This window comes from Pristis pectinata, chromosome 1 (genome assembly GCF_009764475.1).
Source record: "Pristis pectinata isolate sPriPec2 chromosome 1, sPriPec2.1.pri, whole genome shotgun sequence".
Taxonomy (NCBI): Eukaryota; Metazoa; Chordata; class Chondrichthyes; order Rhinopristiformes; family Pristidae; genus Pristis; species Pristis pectinata.
In genome coordinates this window covers 35,500,367-35,526,050 of record NC_067405.1, presented here as the reverse complement: position 1 = coordinate 35,526,050, position 25,684 = coordinate 35,500,367, and the positions used below count along the sequence as shown (strand labels likewise).

The 25,684-nt window shown below is 40.9% G+C and overlaps 1 protein-coding gene across 1 annotated transcript in view; it reads left to right on the top strand.

Annotated features, from left to right (window-relative positions):
* Positions 1–25,684, top strand: part of scn1laa (sodium channel, voltage-gated, type I-like, alpha) — a 132,055-nt gene that overhangs the window by 13,078 nt on the left and 93,293 nt on the right. Inside the window, 8 exon segments of the mRNA XM_052027520.1 lie at positions 13,663–13,979; positions 16,075–16,195; positions 17,576–17,663; positions 22,058–22,097; positions 22,099–22,162; positions 22,165–22,186; positions 22,948–23,039; positions 25,018–25,275. Coding sequence (XP_051883480.1) covers positions 13,716–13,979; positions 16,075–16,195; positions 17,576–17,663; positions 22,058–22,097; positions 22,099–22,162; positions 22,165–22,186; positions 22,948–23,039; positions 25,018–25,275 — 949 coding nt within the window. The 5' untranslated portion in view covers positions 13,663–13,715.

Below are 25,684 nucleotides of genomic sequence, written 5' to 3'. Positions count from 1 at the left end.
TAACAAATGCTCGAAATTGAACTATTGTATTAGGGCAAGGAGACACAAAGGATAATCTTAACCAACTCAATCAAAAGAAACCAAGTAGAGTGCTGTTGAAGTCATTCACTTGCACTGTTGCTTTCTAAATATATGGGTGGAGTTCTGACCACATCACAGAACCCAACTATATTTCCATTCCTGAGAAGATGAGTCTGCATGACCTCACTATTAGGTCTACCCAGTGGGAGGAGAAGTCACGGAAAGGTATTAAAAGGGTTAATGTTTTTTATTTTGTATTCCAGTTGTGGCAATAATGTTCCCTTAGCATCAGCAAAGAAAGCTTAGGCCCCTCTGTCAAAGCTCATCAGCAACTGTTCCATTGACTCTTATTCCCCGATGCTCCTGGATGAAAATTATTTTGTTGCTACGTGTTCAAGCAACAAAATTTATTTGTAATATAGATCAAGATTCATAAGAAAATAGCAATGTGAAGAACAGGCAGAAATACAGATTTTTTAACAACAGATTTCATGTCCCAAAGTCCTTTAAACCATTGAAGTACATTATGAAGTATAGAAATTCTTGTAGGAAATGAGACAGCCAATTCATGCACAGCATGTTCTCACAAATAGCAATGTTAAAATGACTAGATGATCTGTTTTACTAGTGTTGAGTGAGGGATAATTACAGACTGGAGTATTGGGCAAGGCTCCCTTGGTTGTCTACAAAATGGTGCCATTGGATCTTTTGCATCCACCTCCGAGGTCAGATGCGGGTTTATCAGCCCAGGTAACTCCTCTTATAATGCAGTACTTGCTCAACACCAGAGGATCAGCCGAGGTGTCTGTGGACAAGTGGGACATCAACTGATAAGTTTCTGTCTCAGGTGAGACTTGCCAACTGAGCCACATCTGATGCTAGGGGAATAGACAGTGTGTAAGTTATTGTTTGAATCAATCGAAAGGGAACAATTGTTGAAATGATTTTAAATAAAGAGACAATCATTGATTCAGATGTGCTGCAGCTCTCTATTTTTGGCATTTATCACGCTGTAAGCGAATTGAAGATGTATTATTTACAGCAAGGGCGTGGGAAGAGTGTGGTCATGCAGGGTAAATCTGTGAATACTGGGGATGCGGAGACCTCATCAAATTTAACTGGAGGATCTCATTATAGTTGTTTTTTGGTGGCTGGCCAAATTGGTTTATTTATTGGCTGCCAGGCATGAAAGCTAGTGCTAGAGACCTGGAGATCTTTGGATACATTTACTGGCAATTCTGAAGGAGAAACAGGTGCTTATTGGATCACGGGGATCAGGAGAAGAGCTATTTGAAGGGAAAAAGAGCAGGAGACTAGGATTTAGAGTGGGAGGTAGAGAAGTAGTTGGAAGCTAGGGATGATCAGAGAACAGTTCATGGCAGTGGGAGGATATCAAAAAGGCTATTGGCAATGGGGAAGGCCAGATGGAAGGTAGTAGACTAAGGTTAGGGGAGAGAGGAGCTTGGGCTGTAGGTGAATGGGCAACGGAGGGATTATAGGCATGGTAAAGCTGAGTATTGGAGCTTTGGTAGGAAACAGAAGGGGAGTTGGAGAGAGATAGTTGAATGGAACTGAGTTCATGACATACACAGTTGCTTTGAAGATTAAATTAACACAGGCCTTCTCCACTGCCAGGGTGAAGCCCAATGCAAACTAGAGGAACAGAACCTTATATGTGCCTGTAGTAGATGGATGGAACCATGGTAGTCTACAACTCAATGGTGTGAAAATTGAATTTTTCCAGTTTCAGGTAACCCTCACCCCCTCCTGGGTCCACCCATCTACTACCCACACATTTCACCCACCAGCTCCCCCACCACATTCCCTCATCTGGTTCTTGTTCCATATGCCCTTCACTTCTCTGCTAATGATTCCCATTAATGATTCCAGGACTGGTAGCCTTTGTGTTCCTGCTTATCACCTTCCTAGCTGTCTCAATTTCCACCCTACCCTTCCCCACCTGACTCCATCTGACATTTTTTGTCCGCCTCCATTTATCATCCACCTGCCTCTTTCTCCCAACTCGACCCCTTCCTCTCCCTGTCTGGCTTGATCTGCCTACTATCCTTCACCCCTCGTCAGTCCATCAATCGCCCACTGGCCCCTGTCTCACCATTCTCCTTCTCCTTTTTATACTGGCTATCTTCCCTCTCCACTCTTAGTCCTGATGCAGGGTCTCAACCCAAAATGTTGACAGGTCCTCCCCCATCCCCCAACACAGATGTTGCTCAACCCACTGAGTTCCTCCAGGAGATTGTTTGTTGCATTAAATTCACAAAGTCGCAGTGTAAATTTAACCCGCCCAGCAAGTTTTAAACTTAAGGTCCTGCACTCCCTTTCAAAAATTTCACATATTTCAAAACCACCACAGTAAAATTGAGAGTGTGGTCTTGTAAAGAAGATTAAGGATGTGTTCTCACATCTTTTTAACCCTCTCTCACCTGCTGTAGTGTGGAGCACTTGTTAAAATTAAGACTCATGTTTCTGTTCACTTAACGAATTAAATGTTTTGGTATGCTCTTCAATTTATAAATGTGAAATAAAACTGAAGTGATATAATGGTTATACAGTATAATTAAATCACCTTGCTATTCCTTCCTTTACTTTTTGTAACCATGATTAAATTTCTAATTTCATTGGAATACTCCTAAGGCACAAGCTTACTGTAATTGTGTTAATAACATCAGCAGGTTTACTGGAATGGCTAATTGAGATCTGACAATTCTATGATGTAGTCTGATGCTCAGTGCTTGAGAGTCTGGCCAATGGATCCAGCCCTTGGGTTACATCAAACCGATGGTGCTCCCCATGGATTTGTGCTAATGCCTCCTTTTCATTCTATGCATTGTTGACCTATCTGTGACCAGTCAATGTAAATTTGTTTCTACTGATGATGATGCTTTTTCTGCCTAAGACTATGATTTTACAAGTGTGTAACTCGCACTTGATGGAGATAATAATCTAAATGTCAGAACACTGCCTAAGATGACACGTCAAGCTAAAGTGCTCATAGGCTGACTCAAGTGTTTTCTTTCTGAATAATTTTAATGCTAATCATGAACTTCCTGTAAGCTAATTTGCAAATCACAGACTTTATCTTGGAATTACCTTTCGCTGTACTTGAATTTAGAAATCAGATCTCAAGAAAACTGCTTTAAAAACAAATACAAGGAATAAGCACGTTGTCAAACTTGCAGGCTCCATTTTGAGTGTCAGTGCTTCCGCACCATGATCCCCTATTCTCACTTTGTGTTATTCAGCAGTAGAATACATTGCTCCTGTGTTGGACCCATTGATTGCACAGTAAACTAGCTGCATGCTGCAATATCTCGTGTGTTAAGCTGATTGAATCCCACTCAATTCCTGTGGGTACAAGCATCAGTAACAAGGCACCCTCTCGCCTCTCACCTTTGGGAGAAAAATCCCATTGCACAATGGCACATTCCCAGTGCACAATGGTACATTGCACCCTCCAACAGGTTAGCTCTCCTCAAAGATGTCTGCTTCACACTCAAGATCCATTGATTTTTTTTGTTAAAAATTATTGGTATTGGTTTATTATTGTCACCTGTACTGAGGTACAGTGAAAAACGTCTTGCATACCGATCGTACAGGTCAATTCATTACACAGTGCAGTTACACTGAGTTAGTACAGAGTGCATTGATGTAGTACAGGTAAAAACAATAACAGTACAAAGTGTCACAGCTACAGAGAAAGTGCAGTGCAATAAGGTGCAAGGTCACAACAAGGTAGATCATGAGGTCATAGTCCATCTCATCGTATAAGGGAACCGTTCAATAGTCTTATCACAGTGGGGTAGAAGTGGCATGATGACTGGCCAACACAAGAAGAAACCAAGCAAACATTCCATCATCTCTGACCCTTCAAGTGGACAAGTTTATTGTGCCTCAAGCCAATAGGCCCTTCACAATGACATCAAATCCCATTGTGGATAAGTCAAAAATAGTGCCCCACATTGTTGACTTCTGTCAATTTACTATGTAAACTGTTGATCCTTAAGCTAACATTGACTTCAGATGGTTGACAGAATATGCTGAGATTGAATATGCTAAATAAATAAACCAGCAGACAGGTCTCTGGTGTTGTTTCTTCTGATGTTCATGGTGTTTGTGTTTAAATGCTGCTACCTAAAGCCATCTTTTCAATTTTCCTCTTCATTCCAGTTCCCCTCTATATCATTCCTGCCCTCCTGCCTCTTTCCAAGCTTGAGTCGTGAAGTAACAGAGCCATGCAGCACAGAAAGCAGGCCCTTCAGCCCAATTGGTCCATGCTGGCCAAGATGCCCCATTCAAGCTTACAACTTCCCACTACACCTCTCATGATTTTTTTGCTTCCTTTAAATGAGCAGCAGTCTACCGGTCCCTTTCTCATTTTACCCCGATCTGTTTACTCAGTCTGGCATGGGCTAATCTTGGCAATTGCATTTTTCGTACCAGTTACTTCTTCCATTGCTGACCTTACAGAATGCACCAGTGGACATATTCCCCAGACAGTGCATTCATTTGTCATCAGTTGTGGGCTTATTGTCACTGGAAAAATACTACCAACACTTTCTCTGCATAATCCTCCAAATTCACTGGGAGGATAAATGAATCAAAGTCGATCTCCTCTCCCATCCCAACGTGCCCAATATTGAGGCTCTAGTTACCTTCGGGTGACATCAGTGAGCAGACCACATCATTTGCGTGTCCAGACTCCTGAAGCAGATACTCTCTTCAGAGCACTGTCGTGGGAGGAAGTTACCAGGCAGACAGAGAAAAAGATTCAAGGATGTGCTCAAAGCTTTCTTGAAGGAGTGCAACATTCCCACCACAGACTCCCAGGAGTCTTCGGCCCCTGACTGCCCAATTTGGAGAAGGAACATTCAGGGTGGTATTTAGAATCTCAAGGCTATATATTGAGAGCACATGGAAGGACTGAATAAGCAGCAGAAGGAGCACGCTACCTCATAAACTACCCACCCACCTGTCCCATCAACCACCACCTGCCCCATCTGTGGAAGAGTCTGTATTTGCCACACCAGCCTCACTAGCCACATCAGAACCCAACAAGACAAGACATCCTCGATCCCAGAAGAAGAAGAAGAAGAAATATGGCGCATGGCTGAATACATCTTTATCATCAATGAAGCTTCCCCCTCATCCCTGTGCTACAAACTACATCTCTCTCACCCCAGCCCACCAGCTGTATCCATTACTTGCCCACACAAACTGCCCCCCATCCCTTGCCCATGTTGGTATAGTTCCCATCTTTAATAACACTTTGATTTGTCTCGCTGCTCTTTTGGCACCATCTTTTACTCCTTTAAGCACTTCATTTTGTTCCACGCCTTAATTAAACTTCAGTTTTGTGTTGGTTACTCATTGAGATATATTCTCTGCCTTCCTCCCTCAGCCTCTGCACTGAGCACCTTCAAATCCTCAGTAATTTCAACCTCTATGTCAACTCTGCCTGCTCTTTCAAGTTCACTTTCCTCCTTATCTCTTCTTCTATATAAATTTACAACCATGTAATGAACACCTCTTCACCATCCTCATTCTCTCCAAGCATTGTTCCTCTAATTGTGATGATTTTGCATATGGCCATCTCTGATCACTTCTTTGTATAACGTCCTTGCATAGTTTTATAAGTCGCTTAATTCTGCATTTTCAGATTCCCAGCAATTTTTGGCTCTGCATTAATTGTAACATTTCTGTAGCTAAATAACACTTTCCAGCGACGAGAGAGCGGAGATTGCCGGAAAATAACGAGGTTGTTTTTTTTTTCTCTTTCTAGCGTTCGGGACAGCGGCGAGTGACTGCGCAGGCGCGTGACGTCACCCGGAAGCGCGCGGGCGATTTAAAAGTCGAAGGTTCGCCTTCAAGTTTTCTTTCCAGCGACGAGAGAGCGGAGATTGCCGGAAAATAACGAGGTTTTTTTTTCTCTTTCTAGTGTTCGGGACAGCGGCGAGTGACTGCGCAGGCGCGTGACGTCACCCGGAAGCGCGCGGGCGATTTAAAAGTCGAAGGTTCGCCTTCAAGTTTTCTTTCCAGCGACGAGAGAGCGGAGATTGCCGGAAAATAACGAGGTTTTTTTTTCTCTTTCTAGCGTTCGGGACAGCGGCGAGTGACTGCGCAGGCACGTGACGTCACCCGGAAGCGCGCGGGCGATTTAAAAAGCAGACGAGCATATCTAGCGGGCAGCGTCGGAGCGGGCAGCTGAGTGTGAGGGAGCAGAGTGGGTTGGGCTTTGGCTCAAGGGGCTTCGGCGAGAGCGGGAAAGAGGCGAGATTATAGAGAGGGGTGAGTTATTAGTTTAGTTTAGTGTTGAGCTCAGTGATATTCAGCAGTATGCATCTGGGATTAGTGTTGTGTTTGGAGTGTCAGATGTGGGGCCCCTGGGAGACGACCAGACTCCCTGATAACTACATCTGCGCAAAGTGCACCGAGATGCGGCTCCTCAAGGAACGGATTGAGAGTCTGGAGCAGCAGCTGGATGACCTTCGGTTGGTTAGGGAGAGCGAGCAGGAGATAGACAGGAGTTATAAAGATTATGTAGACAGCACCTCAGTGGCAGTCCCCCTCAAAAACCGATATCTCATTTTAGATTCGGTTGGAGAGGATGACTTCATAGAGGAAGACCTCAGCAGCCAGGACCTTGGCACCGTGTCTGATACTGTGGTCCAGCAGAGGAAGAGACATGCAGTGGTCCAGCAGAGGAAGAGACATGCAGTGGTTATTGGGGATTCGATAGTAAGGGGTACGGATAGCAGATTCTGCGATAGCGATAATGAGTCTCGGATGGTGTGTTGCCTCCCTGGTGCCAGGGTACGGGATATCACAGACCGTGTCGAGAATATTCTGAGGGGGGAGGGTGAGCAGCCAGAAATCTTGGTACATGTAGGTACCAATGATGTAGGTAGGAAAAGAGAGAGGTCCTGAAGGAGGAATACAAGGCATTAGGGAGAAGGTTGAAAAGTAGGACCTCAAGGGTAGTAATCTCAGGACTACTACCCGTGTCGCGTATCAATGACAGGAAGAATAGAAAGCTCTGGCAGTTAAATGCGTGGCTGAGTGACTGGTGCAAGGGGCAGGGCTTCAGATTCTTGGATACCTGGGACCTTTTTTGGGGGCAAGACCTATTTGCTAAGGATGGGTTGCATCTAAACTCCAAAGGGTCCAATATCCTGGCGGGAATGTTTAATTTAGTTGTAGGGGAGGGTTTAAACTGATCTGGCAGGGGGATGGTAACCAGGATGCTAGGTTACAAGATGCTAAGGTGAGGGAGAAAGTGTATAGAAACGAATCCATTGAGGATGGCAAGAATGACAGGCAGGTGATAAGTCAGGATAATTTACTGAATAATAGAAGTACAACAAATCCGGATGTTAGGATACAGAATGTTAGGATCGGGGATGAGGATGTTCGGATACCGAATGTTAGGATAGGGGATGAGGTCTACACGAACATGTCTAAGATAGTAGGTAGCGAAGATAGTAAGAAGGATGGACAGGTAGAAAGTCAGGATAATCTGCTGATCAATAGAGGTACAATAAAATCAATAGCAGATACCAGTCTAAACATACTATATTTAAATGCACGTAGCATCAGGAATAAAGTAGATGACCTAGTGGCACAACTACAGGTTAATAAATATGACATCGTTGCAATCACTGAGTCGTGGCTTCATGATGGATGTGATTGGGAACTGAATGTCAAGGGGTATACAGTATATAGGAAGGATAGGATGGTAGGCAGAGGGGGAGGTGTGGCCATGATGGTTAGTAGCGATATAAAATCAATAGAAAGGAAGGACATTGGGTCAGAGGAGGTGGAATCCTTATGGGTGGAGCTGAGAAATAGCAAGGGTAAAAGAACAATAATAGCAGTCATATATAGGCCCCCGAACAGCAGTCAGGAAGTGGACCATAAGTTGCAGATTGAGATAGAAAAAGCATGTCAGAGTGACAATGTGAAGATAATTATGGGGGATTTTAACATGAAGGTGGACTGGGAAATGCAGCAAGGCGGTAGTACTCAGGAGAGTGAGTTTGTGGAATGTCTAAGGGATGTTTTTCTGGAGCAACTTATTGAGGAGCCCACCAGGGATCGGCTGTTTTGGATTGGGTGCTGTGTAGTGAACCCGAGGTGATTAGGGAACTAAAGGTAAAGGAACCACTGGGAACAAGTGATCACAATATGATTGAGTTTAGTTTCAAGTTTGAGAAGGAGAAGCTGATAACTGGTGTATCGATATTTCAGTGGAATAAGGGAAATTACAAAGGTATGAGAGATGAGTTGGCCCAAATTGATTGGAGGAGTAAGTTAGCTGGAGGGACGGCAGAGGAAAAATGGAAGAAATTTCTACAGGAAATAAGGACAATGCAGGACAGATATATTCCAAGAAAAAAGAAGGTTTTGAATGGAAAAAAGGCACAGATGTGGATAACGAGGGAGGTGAAGGATAAAATAAAAGCAAAAGGGGCGGCGTACAAAGTAGCAAAAATTAGTGGGAAAACAGAAGATTGGAACGATTTTAAAAATCTGCAGAGAGAAACTAAGAAGGTCATTAGGAAAGCAAAGATGAGTTACGAAAGGAAGCTGGCGGACAACATTCGGAAGGATTCTAAGAGTTTTTTTAAATACATAAGGAATAAAAGAGAGACACGGGTTGACATAGGACCAATTGATAACGGTGCAGGAGGTATTATAATGGATGATAGTGAGATGGCAAGGGAATTGAATGAATATTTTGCATCGGTCTTCACCGTGGAGGACATAAGCAATGTGCCCATTAGTCAGGAGTCTCACGAATTGGAGCTGAGTTCAATTGAGATTAATAGGGAGAAGGTGCTTGGAAAACTAAATGGGCTTAAGGCTGATAAGTCTCCCGGACCGGATGAGGTGCATCCCCGGGTTCTGAAGGAGGTGGCTGTGGAGATAGCGGAGGCGTTGGTGATTATTTTTCAGGAATCGATAGATTCTGGCATGGTTCCGGAGGACTGGAGGGTAGCGAATGTAGTTCCGTTATATAAGAAAGGTGGGAGGCAGCACAAAGGCAATTACAGACCTATTAGTCTGACGTCAGTGGTGGGAAAATTATTGGAGTCTATCCTCAAGGAGGAGGTTACCGAATACCTAGAGGCGCAAGGCAAGATAGGACCTAGTCAACATGGTTTTGTGAAGGGGAGGTCCTGTCTGACCAACCTATTGGAGTTTTTTGAAGAAATCACAGGTAGGGTGGATAAGGGAGAGGCGGTAGATGTTGTGTATTTAGACTTTCAAAAGGCCTTTGATAAGGTGCCTCACAAGAGACTGATTAATAAGATGAGATGTCATGGAATTATGGGCAGGGTAGCAAAATGGGTGGAGAATTGGCTGGTTGGCAGGAAGCAAAGGGTGGAAATAAAAGGATCTCGTTCTGGTTGGTTACCGGTTACTAGTGGTGTGCCGCAAGGGTCGGTGTTGGGGCCTCTCCTTTTTACCTTGTACATCAATGATTTGGATGATGGAATAAATGGTTGTGTGGCTAAGTTTGCGGATGACACCAAGATAAGTGGAGGAGTAGGGAGCATAGAGGAAATAGAAAGAATGCAGAGGGACCTAGACAGTTTAGGAGAATGGGCAAGAAAATGGCAGATGAGATTCAATGTTGAGAAATGTGCAGTTGTACACTTTGGAAGTAGAAATAAGCGGGTAGATTATTATCTAGAAGGAGAGAAGATTGATAGTGCGGTAGTACAAAGGGACTTGGGGGTACTTATACAAGATACCTTAAAAGTTAACCACCAGGTTGGATCGGTGGTTAAGAAAGCGAATGCTATGTTGGCATTCATCTCGAGAGGTATAGTGTATAAAAGTAAGGAAGTGTTGATGAGGCTCTACGGGGCGCTAGTGAGGCCTCATTTGGAATACTGTGCGCAGTTTGGGCCCGCATCTTAGGAAGGATGTGCTGACGTTGGAGAGGGTTCAGAGGAGATTTACGAGAATGATTCCAGGAATGAAAGGGCTTAAGTACGATGAGCGTTTGTCGGCTCTTGGACTGTACTCGCTGGAGTACAGAAGGATGAGAGGGGACCTCGTAGCGACATTTAAAATGTTGACAGGTAAGGATAGAGTAGATGTGGCTAGGCTGTTTCCCTTGGTGGGCGTGTCCAGGACCAGAGGGCACAATCTTAGAATTAGAGGGTACAGTTTCAAGACAGAGATGAGGAGAAGTTTCTTTACCCAGAGGGTGGTGAAATTGTGGAACTCCTGCCACGCACAGCAGTGGAGGCCAGATCAGTGGGGGTGTTCAAGGAGGAGATAGACAGATATCTAAATAGTCAGGGTATCAAGGGATATGGGGATAAGGCTGGCAAATGGGATTAGAATAGGTTTTTTTTTTTCTCTCTCTTTTTTTCCCACCCCATTTCTTTTTCCCTTTTCCTTGGAGCAGACTCGATGGCCGAATGGCCTGCTTCTGCTCCCTTATCTTGTGATCTTGTGATTTATACTTGACCTCAATTACATTGTCTTTATTACTCTCTCTCAATCTGGTCATCCTCTGATATATTCCTCATTTCCTCAGCAGGGGGAGCTGAATGTGTTTATGGCTTATTCATCCATTGCCAGATCTGGTTAGACAATGAAAAAGCATGGCAGGATCCTGGTCAACTTTGCTAAAAATGTTCATTATTTGAAGAAGATTGCAGGAGTGCTAATATAACTTCCAAATTGTCCCTCACAAATCATCCTCCATGTTTCCCTTCCCTCACTTTGAGTAACATGCAACAAGCTCATTGATATTTTTAATCATGAAGATTGAGACAATCGTTCAGTTGCTTCTGTAACTTTCTTCTCTTCCCCTAACTATCTGAGCCAACTTTTCCTAATCTTCCCTGCTTCCCTAGCCCTGAACTTCCATCCTATCTCCAGTTATATTTTCTCTGAAGTCACCTTGTCTGTAAGACTGGTTTGTCTCTCTCTCTTGGCCTTCTTCCCACCAGACTGTTGACCATTCAATTCCCTTCCTGATCCCTGTGTCAGAAAAGTTGTTAATGGTTCCTTCTCCTTGGGCATTTCTTCAATTTTTCTTCAAATCTGCATCAATCCCGAGCCTCAAAAGATCTCCACACTGGAACCTTATAATTGCTCTTTCACCAATCTCCCTTTCTTCTTGAATCCTTGAATGTATTGTCACCTGAATTCATACCCCTCTCTCCTGCCATTCTATATTTGAATCAAGGTGTTACTGTATTGAAATAGCCCCGATCAAGTCAGAACTGACATCCATTTGTGTGATTCTTCTTGACCTGTCAGCAGCTATGAATGCAGATGACTATGCCAGTTTTCCTGGTACACTTTTCTGTCATCCAGTAGGGTTGAACTGACCTTGCCTGATTTGCAACACAGTAGAGTTAATCCTAGTATTAGATTAAAGGAACAAGTTGCCAAATAGTAGTACATTGGAGAACACAACAAATGATGACCAAGAATCTGATAAAGATTGATGCAGAATTAACTAGCAAGCGACATAGAAACAGATTGTAAAAGCCTGTATTTGAACAAGGGGAAATATTAAATAATGTGGAGATATGCAAACTAGAGGAACAGCACCTCGTATTCCACCAGGGTAGTCTTCAGCTCAACGACATGAACATTAAATTCTCCACCTTCTGGTAAACTGCTCCACCTCTGTCCCTTTCCTCTCACCCCAGCCCCCTTCACCGTGCTTCTTTCCCCTTCCCCAATGTTCCCATCTGCCCTTCCACCCTCCCTCACTTGATTCCAGGCTCCACCTTCCTCTCCTATCAGATTCCATCATCTTCAGCCCTTTGTTGCCCCTACCTATCACCTCTCAGCTTCTGTTGTTATTTCCACCCTCCCCTCCTCCATTTGCCTGTCACCTCCCTCCCCCCCCCCCCAACTTGATCCACCTATTGCTTGCTAGCTCTTGCTCAACCCCTTCCCTTCACCTTTTTATGCTGGCTATATCCCCTCTATTTTTCAGTCCAGATGAAAGGCTTTGACCCGAAATGTTGACTATCCATTTCCCTCCATAGATACGGCCTGACTCGCTGATTTCTTCCAGCATCTTATGTGTTGCATTAAATAAAGTGGATGTGGGTTTCTTTATTTGAAGGAGAAACATAGTTGTCTTTAATGGAATGCTACAAAGTTTCATTAGACTGATTGCTGCTATGAGGGAATTGTACATAAAAGGTCGGAATGAGAGGAAAAACACATTAATTGTGAGTTATCAGTGACTTAAGTGATGAGACGAAGCAAGGTATCGAATTTTGCTGATAATGGTCAATTAGTCAAATTGAACTCCAGGCCTCTCTGCTGGGCCCGTCCTATGGAGTGGAGTGTTCCCTGAGAGGTGACCAGTCCTCAGGCAGTGGATCCTGAAGTTCTGCCCACTGGCTCTTTGACAGGTTGTTGTAGTCAAAGGCCTATAACTCTGATTTGATAATCACATATTCAAAAACAGTTAAAGTAAATTTAAGTAATTTAAAAATTATTAAAGACTAAAATGATCTGAGTCCTGTGATAGAGCAGGAGGTCAGATGGGCTAACTTCTGAGTTCTAACTTGTTCCAGACTTCTGCACTGCATTGTGCAGGCTTGGAAGTCAGGAATAAACTGACCACACTCTTCAGATGGCAGGTGGTTCAGTGTGGAGCTGTCAACTAGTGAGCAGGACGAGTTGGCAGCTCTACACTGAACCATGGCCCTTTGAGAAAGAGAAGATTTTTAAAGGGCTTGGTGGGATAGATGCTTAGATAATGTTGCCCTAAAAATGGAAAAAAAAAACAGCAGATTCTGGAAGTCTGAAATAAAAATGCTGGATATTTTCCTGCAGTTCAGGTGGCATCTGTGGGAATGGAAGCAGTTAACATTTCAGGTCTTAGACCCTTTGTAGAACTGGAGATTGTCACCCTGTTTGGGGAACCTACAACCAGCCTTGAAGTAAGGTGCTGTTTACTTTTTCAGATAGATTTTTGGCCTTTAAAGGAATTATAGGGTATAGGGATGCGGGAAGGTAGAATTGAGGTAAGAGGTCAACCATGAGTGTGGTAAATGGCGTAGCATGCTGAAGAAGTCAAATGGCCTACTCTTGCTCAAATTCCTTATGCAAATACTGCTCCCCAATCCCTTACTAACAGTTGTGGCCCATTTTTGCAATTTCTTAAGTCATAAGTTATCTTAGCCTTCTGTCAGGCAGGAGTCTGCTGACAAAAATCCAAATGAGATCCTACCGTTGAGATTGGTTGGGTTCCATGTTCCTTGTCCTGCTCTAACACGTTCTCGTGCTTTTCCTTCAACTTCCATTATCTCTGCATGTGCATGAATGACAGAAGGGATTCGAGACAATGTCGATGCTGATGAAAGTTTCAGAAATAGTGATGTAACTCAAAAGTAATTTACTATCAAGCTTTAAGATTGTAAATCTTTGAATGTCGAAAGTAAATCCTGATTAATAGTGAAGTTGTGTTTGTGAGGGTTACAATGAAGCATGAAATGATTCATTTACAGTTTTTTAATGAGGTAAATCATTCAATGATAGGGGCCTTGTATAAGATTTAACTTGAATTATTTTCAAAATAATAATTATTTTCCGGTGACAGATGTGTATGTATATATTGTTTTAATGTAGCACCTTTTTATGCAAGAGGCTAGAAGTTAATCTCCAAGGTGCACGATGAAAAGATGGCACAGCCACTGCTTGCACCGCCAGGACCAGACAGCCTTGTACATTTCACCCGAGAATCTCTTGCAGCTATTGAGAGATGCATTGCAGAGGAAAAAGCCAAGAGACCCAAGGACCAACATGGCGATGATGAAGAAAATGGCCCAAAGCCAAATCGTGACTTGGAAGCCGGCAAATCACTACCATTTATTTATGGTGACATACCTCCAGGGATGGTTTCTGAGCCATTGGAAGACCTGGACCCATTTTATAGAACAGAAAAAGTGAGTGTTTCATTAGATTCTCAAATGGATGATATACTCAGCAATTGTTTTAGTATTGTTACCATCAGTTGTGTAATTTTTGCTTTTTCCTTTGCTTGATGTGACACTTACTGCTGTATATGTGAAATTTAGAATATGGAGCTCAGTATTTTCCACATGTAATTGAATTGAATTTGTATTAATGTTTTGCTTCTCATTGAGTGCTTGCAAAGTTTTGATCTTGCTGGGCCTGAATGCTAATGATGCCTCTTATTTTCTGGTGACTGAATATTTGGGCTTTTGCTTTCGAATGGCAGTAGAAGGCTTGGGTGCTTTGTGAACTCTATCACTCCCTTAAGCTGTGTTACTGTTGACTCTTCTGTAAGGACTATTGTGTATTTCTATATCTGTTGGAGCTTTCTATTATTAGTTTTTTTGGTTCTGTTTGTTATTCTCCAGTCTACCATCAATGATTCTCAATGTCCCTGAATTGGTAACATTTTGTCTCTCAAGTGGAATGCCATTTGGAAGAGATATAAAATTGGGCTGGTGATTCATTACTGCAGTTTCCCAGTAGTAACTAAAGTCAAAATTAGCCTCATGCTCTTGAAACTCTCCCAAAATTTCTTTGCTATTCTGTTTTTTGCCGTTCTTAAAAAATCTCATTGGTGGTGTTCTCTATGTACTGCATTGTAAAGCATTCTGCAACCACATCCTTTTACAAAAGGGACAGAAGAAGATGCAAGTTGAATGTAAAACCCACTGTAGACCCATTTCTCTCTATTTGAACAGGAATCTTATACTATCTGTGGTATGTGTTGGGGACCCATTGTAATGTATTCAGGTTTAGTGACAGTACAGAACTATGTGGGAAAGGGAATTTTGAGCCAAATGCAAAATGACTTGAAGGAACTATAGATAGGTTAGGTGATAAGGCAAGATGATAGCAGATGAAGTATGATGTGGAGGAAATGTGAAAACAGAATACTAAATAGAAAACAGAATAAAGCAGAATACTATATAAAAGGAGTGGGATTAGTATTGTTAGTGCTCAAAGATTTTTGGGGATCCTTGTATCTGAATCACAGAAAGTTAATGTTCAGGTAGAGCAAGCAATTCAGAAGACAATTAGTATGTTAGCCTTGAATGCAAAAGGTTGCCGTATAACTGTTTAGGTAATGTTGCTGCAATTACCTGGGGCTTTGCTGAGGTCACATCCCCTTAGACTCCTTATCGAAGGAAAGATACACTTGCCTTACAGAGATGGAGTCAATGTTGACCAGGCAGATTGCTAGAAACAAAATGGTATCTTATAACAAGAGTTTGACTATAATAGGTCTACGTTTTCTGGAATATTGGAAGAGAGGTGGCCTCATCAAAAATTTAGAATGCTTGAGGGATTGCTGGTAGTCTAGCCCTAGCTGAAGTTGAGAAGCAGGGTCCATTTTCTCAGGATATGGGAAAGGACATTTAGGAATGGGTAATTTCTTCATACTGTGGATTGTAGATTCCAGAGATCAATAAATATTGGACATTAAATGAAATCAGAGATTTGGGAATAGGATGGGAAAATAGAGTAGGACTAAATATTTAGCTCCAGTTTTACATCATGGTGGTGCAATCTAGAGAGGATGTATGGTTACTCCTGCTTCTATTTCTCATGTTCCTTGGTCAATTAGTCTTGATTGTCTGAAACTTACCTACTCATTACTGAACGTATCTCAATAATGTTGACTTTTGAATTTGGAAGGTATTCTTATGAGATTGTGGTGCTTCTGTAGTAGAGAGAAGATAAATATGAACAGAGAGAATATATGTTACAAGAACCAGATTTTAATATTACTCATATACTGAATATTATCTCCAACAAGTACTTTACAGGATAAGTTTTTTCTTAAGTTTAATTTTAAAATAATTAACTTTCAGGATTTTTTTTTATTTATAACTCTTAAATACCAGTCAACGTTTCTATTTTGGTAAACAGAAAATGATTGCAGATTGTATTCAATGTTTTTTTTCACAAAAGAAATACAAATTTTGTAAAATGTGCTTCTTACATCAAATAAGTGTGTGCACTTCACGATTATAATCATGTCATTTTTTTTTTCCCTTACAGACTTTTATAGTATTGAACAAAGGGAAGGCAATCTTCCGATTTAGTGCCACACCTGCCTTGTACATTTTAAGTCCTTTCAATCCTATAAGGAAACTAGCTATTAAGATTTTGGTACATTCATATCCTTCACATGGTATACTTTTAAAAGCTAAAATGCTCATATGTGTTTAAGACTGCAGATTCCTATTTCTTTTTTACAGGGATGTAACATTATTGATAAAATTTATACCCAGTCTACATAAAAATGTAAACTAAATTGGGGTAATAACTCTTTAATTCCAGATAGGGATAAATTGCATATATTGTTGTACACCTTGGTAACAGACTCCAGAAGTCTTCTAGAAGTAATGCTCCTGAGGCTTAATTTAATGGTTGTCCAGGATGGCTGGTAGAATTCTCACTGTCAAGAGAGAGCCCGCCATCACTGGCTGCTAAATCTCATGGGATTGGCACAACAGCTGTGAGAGTGGGGGAAGGTCCTTAGATAACTAAAGAGCCCGAAGGGTGTCGGAGATCTTTCATAGGCTGATCTGTAAATCTTGGAAGATGATGAGAGCTGTCAAGCATAGTAAGTTGTTGGGTGGAAGGGGTAGTGGAATGAAGCAATAAGAAAATGCTCTAAAACTTTAAGCCTAGATGTAGATTACTGGGTTATTACTGTTGCTTCCCGTGGTGTACCAGCATCTTCTTCCAGGCACCCTCAGGTGGTACAGTAATGATAAGTGTTGAACATGTACAGTGGTAGGTGATTATTAATAGTGGATCATACCGTGAGTGTACAGTACTTTTTATATCATACTATATCAGTATTATTAATTTTAATAAAAGACAGAATTCTCATAACTCACAAATATAGTGTCATTGCTAGAAACCTGAATCCCATCTCTTGTTAGGATGGTAAGGAAGAAAATGTAGGTTTTGCAGTGTAGTGGTAACAGGCTTCACCCTCTAAATTTTCAATCATTCTTAGTTTTCTCTTGTTTGAGGGTCAAATTGTTTTGTTGTTTAGGGCTGAGATGTCCCACCTGTCTGAGTGCCAAGAAGTAGATTGTTTTTCTTTGTAAGCCTTATGGGATCAGGTTTAATCTTACCTTTCTTCTCGTCTCAGTCCATTTCTCTCTTTGCATGAGTTGTGCTGCTACTGGGTATCCATAAATGAGCTCTTTTTTATAATTTAGGAAAGGGGTCTCAATCTGGTGTTAATCAATGAACCTGTCAGTTTGAATAACTAGCCATTAAAGAAAGCAGTCCACTGGCCAGTGGGTCTGAGAAGTTTTTTTTCATCAAATTGGAAAGAAAGCATGTAGATGCAATAGGATCTACCAGAAGTATATTTTGAAAATAATAGTTACATAATAATTATAATGGTTATATTTTAATTGCTCTAAAATAAACCCCCTGCAAAAAAGACTCCCTTATTATTCTTCTGATTTCGCTGAAATTCAAAATGCTTTAATTACTGAATTTGGTGATACTTGCTTTTCTTGACTGAATCTTACATTGTTCAGCATGCTCATCATGTGCACTATTATGACCAATTGTGTGTTTATGACGATGCATAATCCTCCAGACTGGACGAAGAATGTAGAGTAAGTGCACAGCTTTTTGTGTATTACTGAATTTGCAACATTGAATTGTTAACCATTTTCTCAACAAATAATAAAAACTTCATATTTTGGCTTATAGATCGCTTAAATAATACATTTAATTTTTAAAATTAATTTCAATAGATTACCTCCCATTATGAACATTTGATAATCCCTTCTGCTGAAACTGAGCAAATGCCTTTTGGATGTCCCCTTGGGAAATGTACTTAAATGCTCCCTTGCTTGTCCTATCCATGACCTTCTCAAAAGAAATCAAACTTGTTTACTGCGATCAGATTAATTCTCATCCCTTTAAAGTTTGCCTTTGGATTAATTTAATATTGTTGCTTGAAGTTCTTTTCTCTCCCTCTCGAACAAAGTATTGAACTAATCTATTTTCGAGATATTCCCTCACCGTCAGTTACTCGTCATTAAATCTAGTACAGCTTATTTATTTCTCAGTTTTAAATTGGATCAAGTAGCTGTATGATTGAATTTCAATGTTTCTATAAATTGTGAAAATGCATTTATTCTGTGAGAATCATGTGGTTTAGAAATTTAACCCAGAACTTGGAGTCATGCTATGCACAGCATAAATCATACGTTGGGCACGTAGGATGGATATTAAGTGATGCCATCTGCCAAGTAGCACTCTGATCCAGCTGGTTCAACCCTTGTGGTGCCAGAATTGCTTGGACTTGTCAAGTGCCGTGATATAGTGTATTACTCCTCCTCCTCCTTTCTGGAAAGCAAAATAATATAAGGAAAAACAACAGGAGCTGAATCTGTAATTCAATCAGATCATGGCTGATCTGATCTTTGGCCCCAACATCATTTCCATTCCTTATCCCTATAATCCTGATTACCTTGTAGTCAAGTCATCTGCTTCAAACATTGGTAGATTTAAAGATTTTAACATTCACCTCTCTATGACTTAGAGATTTCCAAAAATTTATAACCCTCTGAGAGAAGACATTCCTCCTCAGCTTGGTGTTAATTGGCTATCTCCTATTGTGAGATTGCTCCTTATTTCTAAATGCTTCCACCTGGAAAACATAATATCCTGGCAATTCCTCAGTATCTGAAGTGAATAATAGAGTTTACCATTTATTTTTCTGGTCTTCATATGGAGTATAATGAAGTGATATTTTCGGTTCTGCAATTTGTGAGGAAAGAACAGAATATGTGAATTGCTTAAGAATATTGATGATCAGAGAAATCTGGATGTCCTGGCATAAGGAACACTTAGTCAAGGGACCATTGCATTCCCTCAGGAATCAATCCACCGAACTTTGCAGCACCATCTCTGAGGCAAGGACGTATTCCTATAATAAGATGACTATGGAATGGCCTCATCAAAGTTACAAAGGCTTCCATATTCTTGTACTCCATTCCCTTTGCACTTAAGCCAAGATTCCATTCACGAGCTTTAATTACTTGGTAGTTCTGACACTAACTTTTTGCTTCTTCTTTAGAGGACATCCGGATCAGGTCATCATTACTTGATATTCTCACACAATTAAATATTTCTATTCTTCCTCACAAAATGTGTAACCTCACATTTCCCTTCATGATATTCCATCTGCCATCTTCTTGCCATCTCACTTACATATTGCAGACTTTTAGTCACCTCCTTGAAACCTACCTAACTTTGTAACAGAAACAGAATATGCTGGAAAAACTCTGCACAGAATATAACAGCACAGTACAGGCCCTTCGGCCCACGATGTTGTGCCGACATTTTATCCTGCTCTAATATCTATCCAAACCCTTCCCTCCCACATAGCCCCCCCATTTCCTATCATTCATGTGGCTACCTAAGAGTCTCTGAATGTCCCTAATGTTATCTGCCCCCACAACCTCTGCTGGCAGTGCGTCCCATGCACCCACCACCCTCTGTATAAAACGCATACCTCTGACGTCCCCCTTGTACCTTCCTCCAATCGCCTTAAAATTATGCCTCCTCGTGTTAGCCATTTTCGCCCTGGGAAAAAGTCTCTGACTGTCCACTCGATCTATGCCTCTTATCATCTTGTACACCTCTATCAAGTCACCTCTCATCCTCCTTCTCTCCAAAGAGAAAAACCATAGCTCACTCAACCTATCCTCATAAGACATGCTCTCCAATCCAGGCAGCATCCTGGCAAATCTCCTCTGCACCCTCTCTAAAGCTTCCACATCCTTCCTATAAGGAGGTGACCAGAACCGAACACAATACTCCAAGTGTGGTCACAACCAGAGTTCTATAGAGCTGCAACATCACCTTGCGGCTCTTGAACTCAATACCTTGGCTAATGAAGGCCAACTTAACACCCTACCTACCTGTGCGGCAACCTTGAGGGATCTATAGACCTGGAACCCAAGATTGCTCTGTTCCTCCACACTGCTAAGAGTCCTGCCATTAACCTTGTATTCTGTCTTCAAATTGGATCACCTGAAGTGTATCACTTCACACTTTTCTGGGTTGAACTCCATCTGCCACTTCTCAGCCCAGCTCTGCATGCTATCAATGTCCTGTTGTAATCTACAGCAACCTTCTACACTATCCACAACAACCACAACCTTCATGTCATCAGCAAACTTAATAACCCACCCGTTCCACATCCTCATCTAAGTTCTGCATCTGTAGAAAGAGAAACTGTTAATGTTTCTCCAAGTAGGACTGAAACAAAGACTGTTCCACATATTGCACAAAAAGACAGGTGCTTGGACCCATGCAGTTGCCTGTAGCTACACCTTTGATCTGGAGAAAGTGAGTGGAGTTGAAGGAGAAGTTGTTTAATGTGTGAACATGTTCAGCCAGGGAAATGAGTGTGTTGGTGGGAGGGCAACTGGTTAGGCCTCTGTTTGAGAAAGAGAAGCAGAAGGCCCTCAGACCCTTCTTATGTGGGATGGAGGTGCAGAGGGATTGTACGTCTATGGTGAAGATAAACTGGTTAGAGAGAGCAGGGAAATGGCAACTGTCAAAGTGGCAGTGTGTATCCAAGTGTCACGGATATAAGTGGAAAAGGACTAGACCAGAGGAGAAAGAAGGGAGTTAATGTAGGAAGAAATAAGATCAGTAGGGTAATAGCAGGCTGAAACAATGGGTCTGCAATTTTCTTCAGCAAGGTGTTGACCTTTGGGTCTCGAAAGGTCTGCCTCTAAGCTGATGGATCAGCCACTATCAAGGCAACCTTTTTCTGCAAGTCAAAGGGCAAATTTGTTAAGTCTTGTAATTCCCAAAGTTGAATTGTTGTGACAATATGTGCTTTGAGCTGTGTGATTGTTGAGTAGGGCAAAGCTAATCACGTGTATTGGGGGCAGCTGGAGAAATGGCTGTTAAGATGAGACAGGTTTTTATGTGCATTTAATGTGTAGGCTGGTGAGAAGTGCTCAGACAATGAGAGGTGCAAGAGAGCTGTTGGAGAAATAGCTGCTGTGGGGGGATAGGCGTCTGTTATGTAGGTTGAGGTGTGGATGGGTGTGATCCATGTAGATGGATCATTTACAAGGCTGTGTAGATAAACTGCAGCTCTAATCCGAAAGGACAGGTTCTTGCAAGGTCATGGAATTGCTTCCTGCACTGTTTCCTGTTCCAAGATGTGTAATGAATCATTGTGGGAACGTTCTGCAGCTGCTTCCCATTACCTCCTCTTCATTTCTGTTCTGGGCGCCCTCCTGACACCCTGGTGCAAACAAACTGCTCTACCTCCTGCCACTAGGATGTGCTGACCAGAACTGTCAGGCTCCTTCCCCAAAGCACCCTCCCTTGTAGCTATCTCAGCAGAGGTATAGTAGACCCTATGTTTTCAGCAAATCCCTAGTTTAATCAAGAAATGACCTTTAAGGGCCAATGCCCCAAATTAGTTCATCCAGGAATGGATCAGCATGAATGTAGTTTTAAATCACTAATGACAGTGAATCATGCATTAACATGTTAAAGGCAATGTTTTGGACTTGAAGCATGCATAAACATTTTCACACTGTGACCCAGTACCACTTCTAATTTGCACTCTTATGAGTAAACTCAAATTACCATGCAGTGAAGTTTCAGGATTAGGAATGATCCAATTTCTCAGCATTTATTCTAATAAAATACCTCAAATATATTCTAGAACTCTTATTCATTTGGTAACAATTGTTTTTTATTTATTTGACATGGCAGAAAATCTAAGATGTACTGTATGTCCTTCTCAAATTTAATTTGGGCTCAAGTCTCAGAAATTAACCTACAAATTAAATATAATTATAGAAATTCCATAATATTTAATGTATAAGAAGTGAAAGACATTTTTGTAGCAAAAATCATCAGTAAAGTTCATAGTCTTTCTAGATGAAAATTTATTGAAGTTTCCCTTTTAGTGATAATTTGCCCGAAAATTGCTGAACAGATTTTTAAATTGTTTTTCTAATAGGTATACCTTCACTGGTATTTACACATTTGAATCACTTATAAAAAATTCTTGCAAGGGGTTTCTGTGTAGATCCCTTCACATTTCTCCGAGATCCATGGAATTGGCTGGATTCAGTGTCATTGTTATGGCGTAAGTACTTGCAAAAAAGTCAAATATGTTTATTTTACGCTGGGGCCATGTCCTCGCAGGCGTAACTGTAGAATGTAAATTCAAAAGACTGTTGTGTAATGTGTTGACTTGTTCTTGATAAACAATAGTGATATTTCCATCAAAGAGGCTGCTTGGTCATGAAGAATTCAGATCAATTATTTGAGAAATATATTTTTGATTTATCATCATTGCTTGATGACTTAGTGGGTAAATGTAAACATGGTGCAAAATTGAGTCATATGAGAAGGTCCCAGCTCTGATTCCTGGTTAATACTTTATTAAACTATTTTCACTTGGGCTAGCAATGAAATGCTGAGATTGAGTCCAATGTCTTTGGGCTTGGGAGGGAAACAAAAAAAAATCCTATAATTGTATGCTTTATCAGGTTATTTATCAGGCATGCAGACCCTCCATGTCTGGCAATAATCATTGTCTGGGTTTGCATGTGAAGAGTCCAAAATTTGTTTGGAGTACCAGAGGGCAGTCAGCACTCATTGAACTGTGTCCTGCATGAGTTATTACCTCTAGAGCGACAAAATAAGAAGGGAAATAAAAAACATGAATACTGTCAACAGACTGATTGATAATCTATATAATGGGCTATACCATTCTGCAATGGAGAAGAGAAAAGATAGAAAGTGAAAATATTTTTAAAATAATCCCGTTTGGAGTAACCATATTTAAGGAAAAATATATGGAGATGTTTCCAAAGCCAAAATAACTGTGATTTAATTCTACAGGTATGTAACAGAATTTGTAAACCTAGGCAATGTTTCAGCTCTTCGAACTTTCAGAGTATTGAGAGCTTTGAAAACTATTTCTGTAATACCAGGTAAGAAGTGAATGATGCTAGGTGCTAGCTGGCCCCCTGTGCCTCCAGTTGTATATTTGTGTGCTGTTATTGTGTTTGTCTGTGCCATCGCCTATTACAGATATGTGACAGAGTTTGTGGACCTGGGCAATGTCTCAGTGTTGGGAACATTTAGAGTTCTCTGAACTTTGAAAACAATTTCAGTCATTCCAGGTGAGAGCTGGGTTAAACAATGAGGCTGATCTTTCTTTATTTCAATGAACAATAAGGTACAAATGCAGGAATCATTAAAATATTTTGAAATACTGGATTCCTTGCTTTTCAGTGTTTTTTTGTTTGTGGGTCAGCCTTGATGCTTAACAACTAGCATGAGATATTGCAATAACCAGCATGAGTGGTTTGCATCCTGTAATGTCTGTCTTCCCCTTCCCTATTCTTCAAATTACTCAATGCATTCTTCAAAGCTTCTCTGTTGAAATTATGCATTTTTTGTTGTAAATCAAACTTCATGCATAAACTATACAAATTAAAAATCAATACTGAAAAAATTACTGAATGTACAGATGTAGAGACGAAAAAAATCAAATGCACGGAAACTTCATCAGTTTGAGATATCCTTTGTACTCCAAACCAAATTTGTTACTCCTGTCAGATTGTAATTTTGTATGCCCATTTACAGGATATAATGAGCAGAAGAGATTGATTTAATTTCGATTGGGTACTGTTGAATGTTCCAAATAGCTGTTGCTCAAACTTCACATGTAATTATATTGTATACTCACTTCCTGAACACCACGTATGTTTTATGTATGGTCCTTCACTGAGTATATATTCTGACTCCTCCCCCGCTGGACTTGTAATGTTTGAAACCTCAACTATGGTCCTATTTGCTTTAAAACCACTTTAAACTATTTTTGAACCAGTAGCATTAGTTAATCAAAGAAAAAAACAACAACAAAAAAAATTAGTTTAATACTTAAAAAATTGAGTGTGTTATAAAAAATGTTATGAATTTAGGTTTGGAGTAGACATTTACAAAGGTTCTTTTTCTACATTCTAGGCCTAATTGTAATTATAACTTAAGAATCTAGAAAAGAACTCCTGTTAAGATAAACAAATTCCTGAATTATAAAATGAAAAAAAGAGTTGGTCTATTGAATCAAACATAGGGCCAGCACTGTGGCACAGCTAATCGAGCCGCTACCTCACGGCTCCAGCTGGTGGAGTTCGCATGTTCTGCCTGTGACCATGTGGGTTTCCTCCGGGTGCTCCAGTTTCCTTCCACATCCCAAAGACATGCAGTTGTCAGGTTAATCGGCCATTGTAAATTGCCCTAAGTGTGTGGGTGAGTGGTGGAATCTTGAGGGAGTTGATGGGAATGTGGGAAGAATAAAAATTAGATTTTTGTAGGATTGGTGTAAATGGGGTGGTTGATGGTCTGTGCAGACTCAGTAGGCCAAAGGGCCTGAATCCAGGGATGTATGCTCCTTGGCTTCTGTGGCCTACCTAAATTTCCAGAGATGAGTATGGCCATTTTTTACCCCATTCATAAGTTGGAGCAATGCACATAAGGTTTATTTCAATGCACAAATGCTGCAGCTTTTCATTGTTTTTGCAATATATCAGGTCATTTATTACACGTTCGCTTGCTTTCTGTAAATTCTTACAAATCTAAGTTATTTCTTGCAATGTATTGTTTGCATGAGATTGGCAAATACAATACAGGAGGAACTGAAATAAAAATAAGAAAACACTGGAATACGCAGCAGGTCAGGCAGCAGTCAGTTGGTGACCAGAAATGTTAAGTCTGTTTCCCTCTCCACAGATGCTATCTGGCCTGCTGTGTATTTCCAGCATTTTCTGTCTCTATTTCAGGTTTACATCATTTGCAATTTTTGTTTCTGCTTCAATTATAGGGAGAACTGATATTTCCTTGTTATAACTAATGAGCATGTGTATGTCAAAAATTATGGAAGAACTTATGGTTTTTGTTTTGCAGGTCTCAAGACCATTGTGGGTGCCCTGATCCAGTCAGTGAAGAAGCTGTCCGATGTAATGATTCTGACTGTTTTTTGTTTGAGCGTATTTGCACTAATAGGGCTACAGCTGTTCATGGGAAACTTAAAACACAAATGTGTTCAATGGCCACCACCTGACTTCAATTTTAATACATCTAACAGTTCATTTGACCTGAATGACACCATGGCAAATGAGACAACGAACACATTTAACTTTGCGAAATACATCCTAGAAGAACGTAAGCACTTAATGTTCACATCAGTCAATTTTTTAGACATGATTAAGTCATACATCACATCTATATTTGTTGTTATCTTTTAAGTCAAGATTTTAGTTTAATATTATCAATGTAGAAGAATGAACAATAAAATTGATAAGACTATGCAACCAGAAAATAAATCTGTGGTTGTTTGTTCAGCTTCAATGTGCCCTAAAAGTTTAACAGAGCCTGTAACCTCACCTCTCTACCAACCACCCATCCAACGTTATGATGAACTGAGTCAGAATGGTTCCAGCTCCTGAAGTAGGGAACAAAAATTAGTCATCGTAAAAGTGTACTCAGGAGGTCACTGAACATCTGAGGAAAGAGTAACAAAATCAACATTACAGTGTCCCCTAAAACCCTTTCGTCTGAAACTGATGAAATT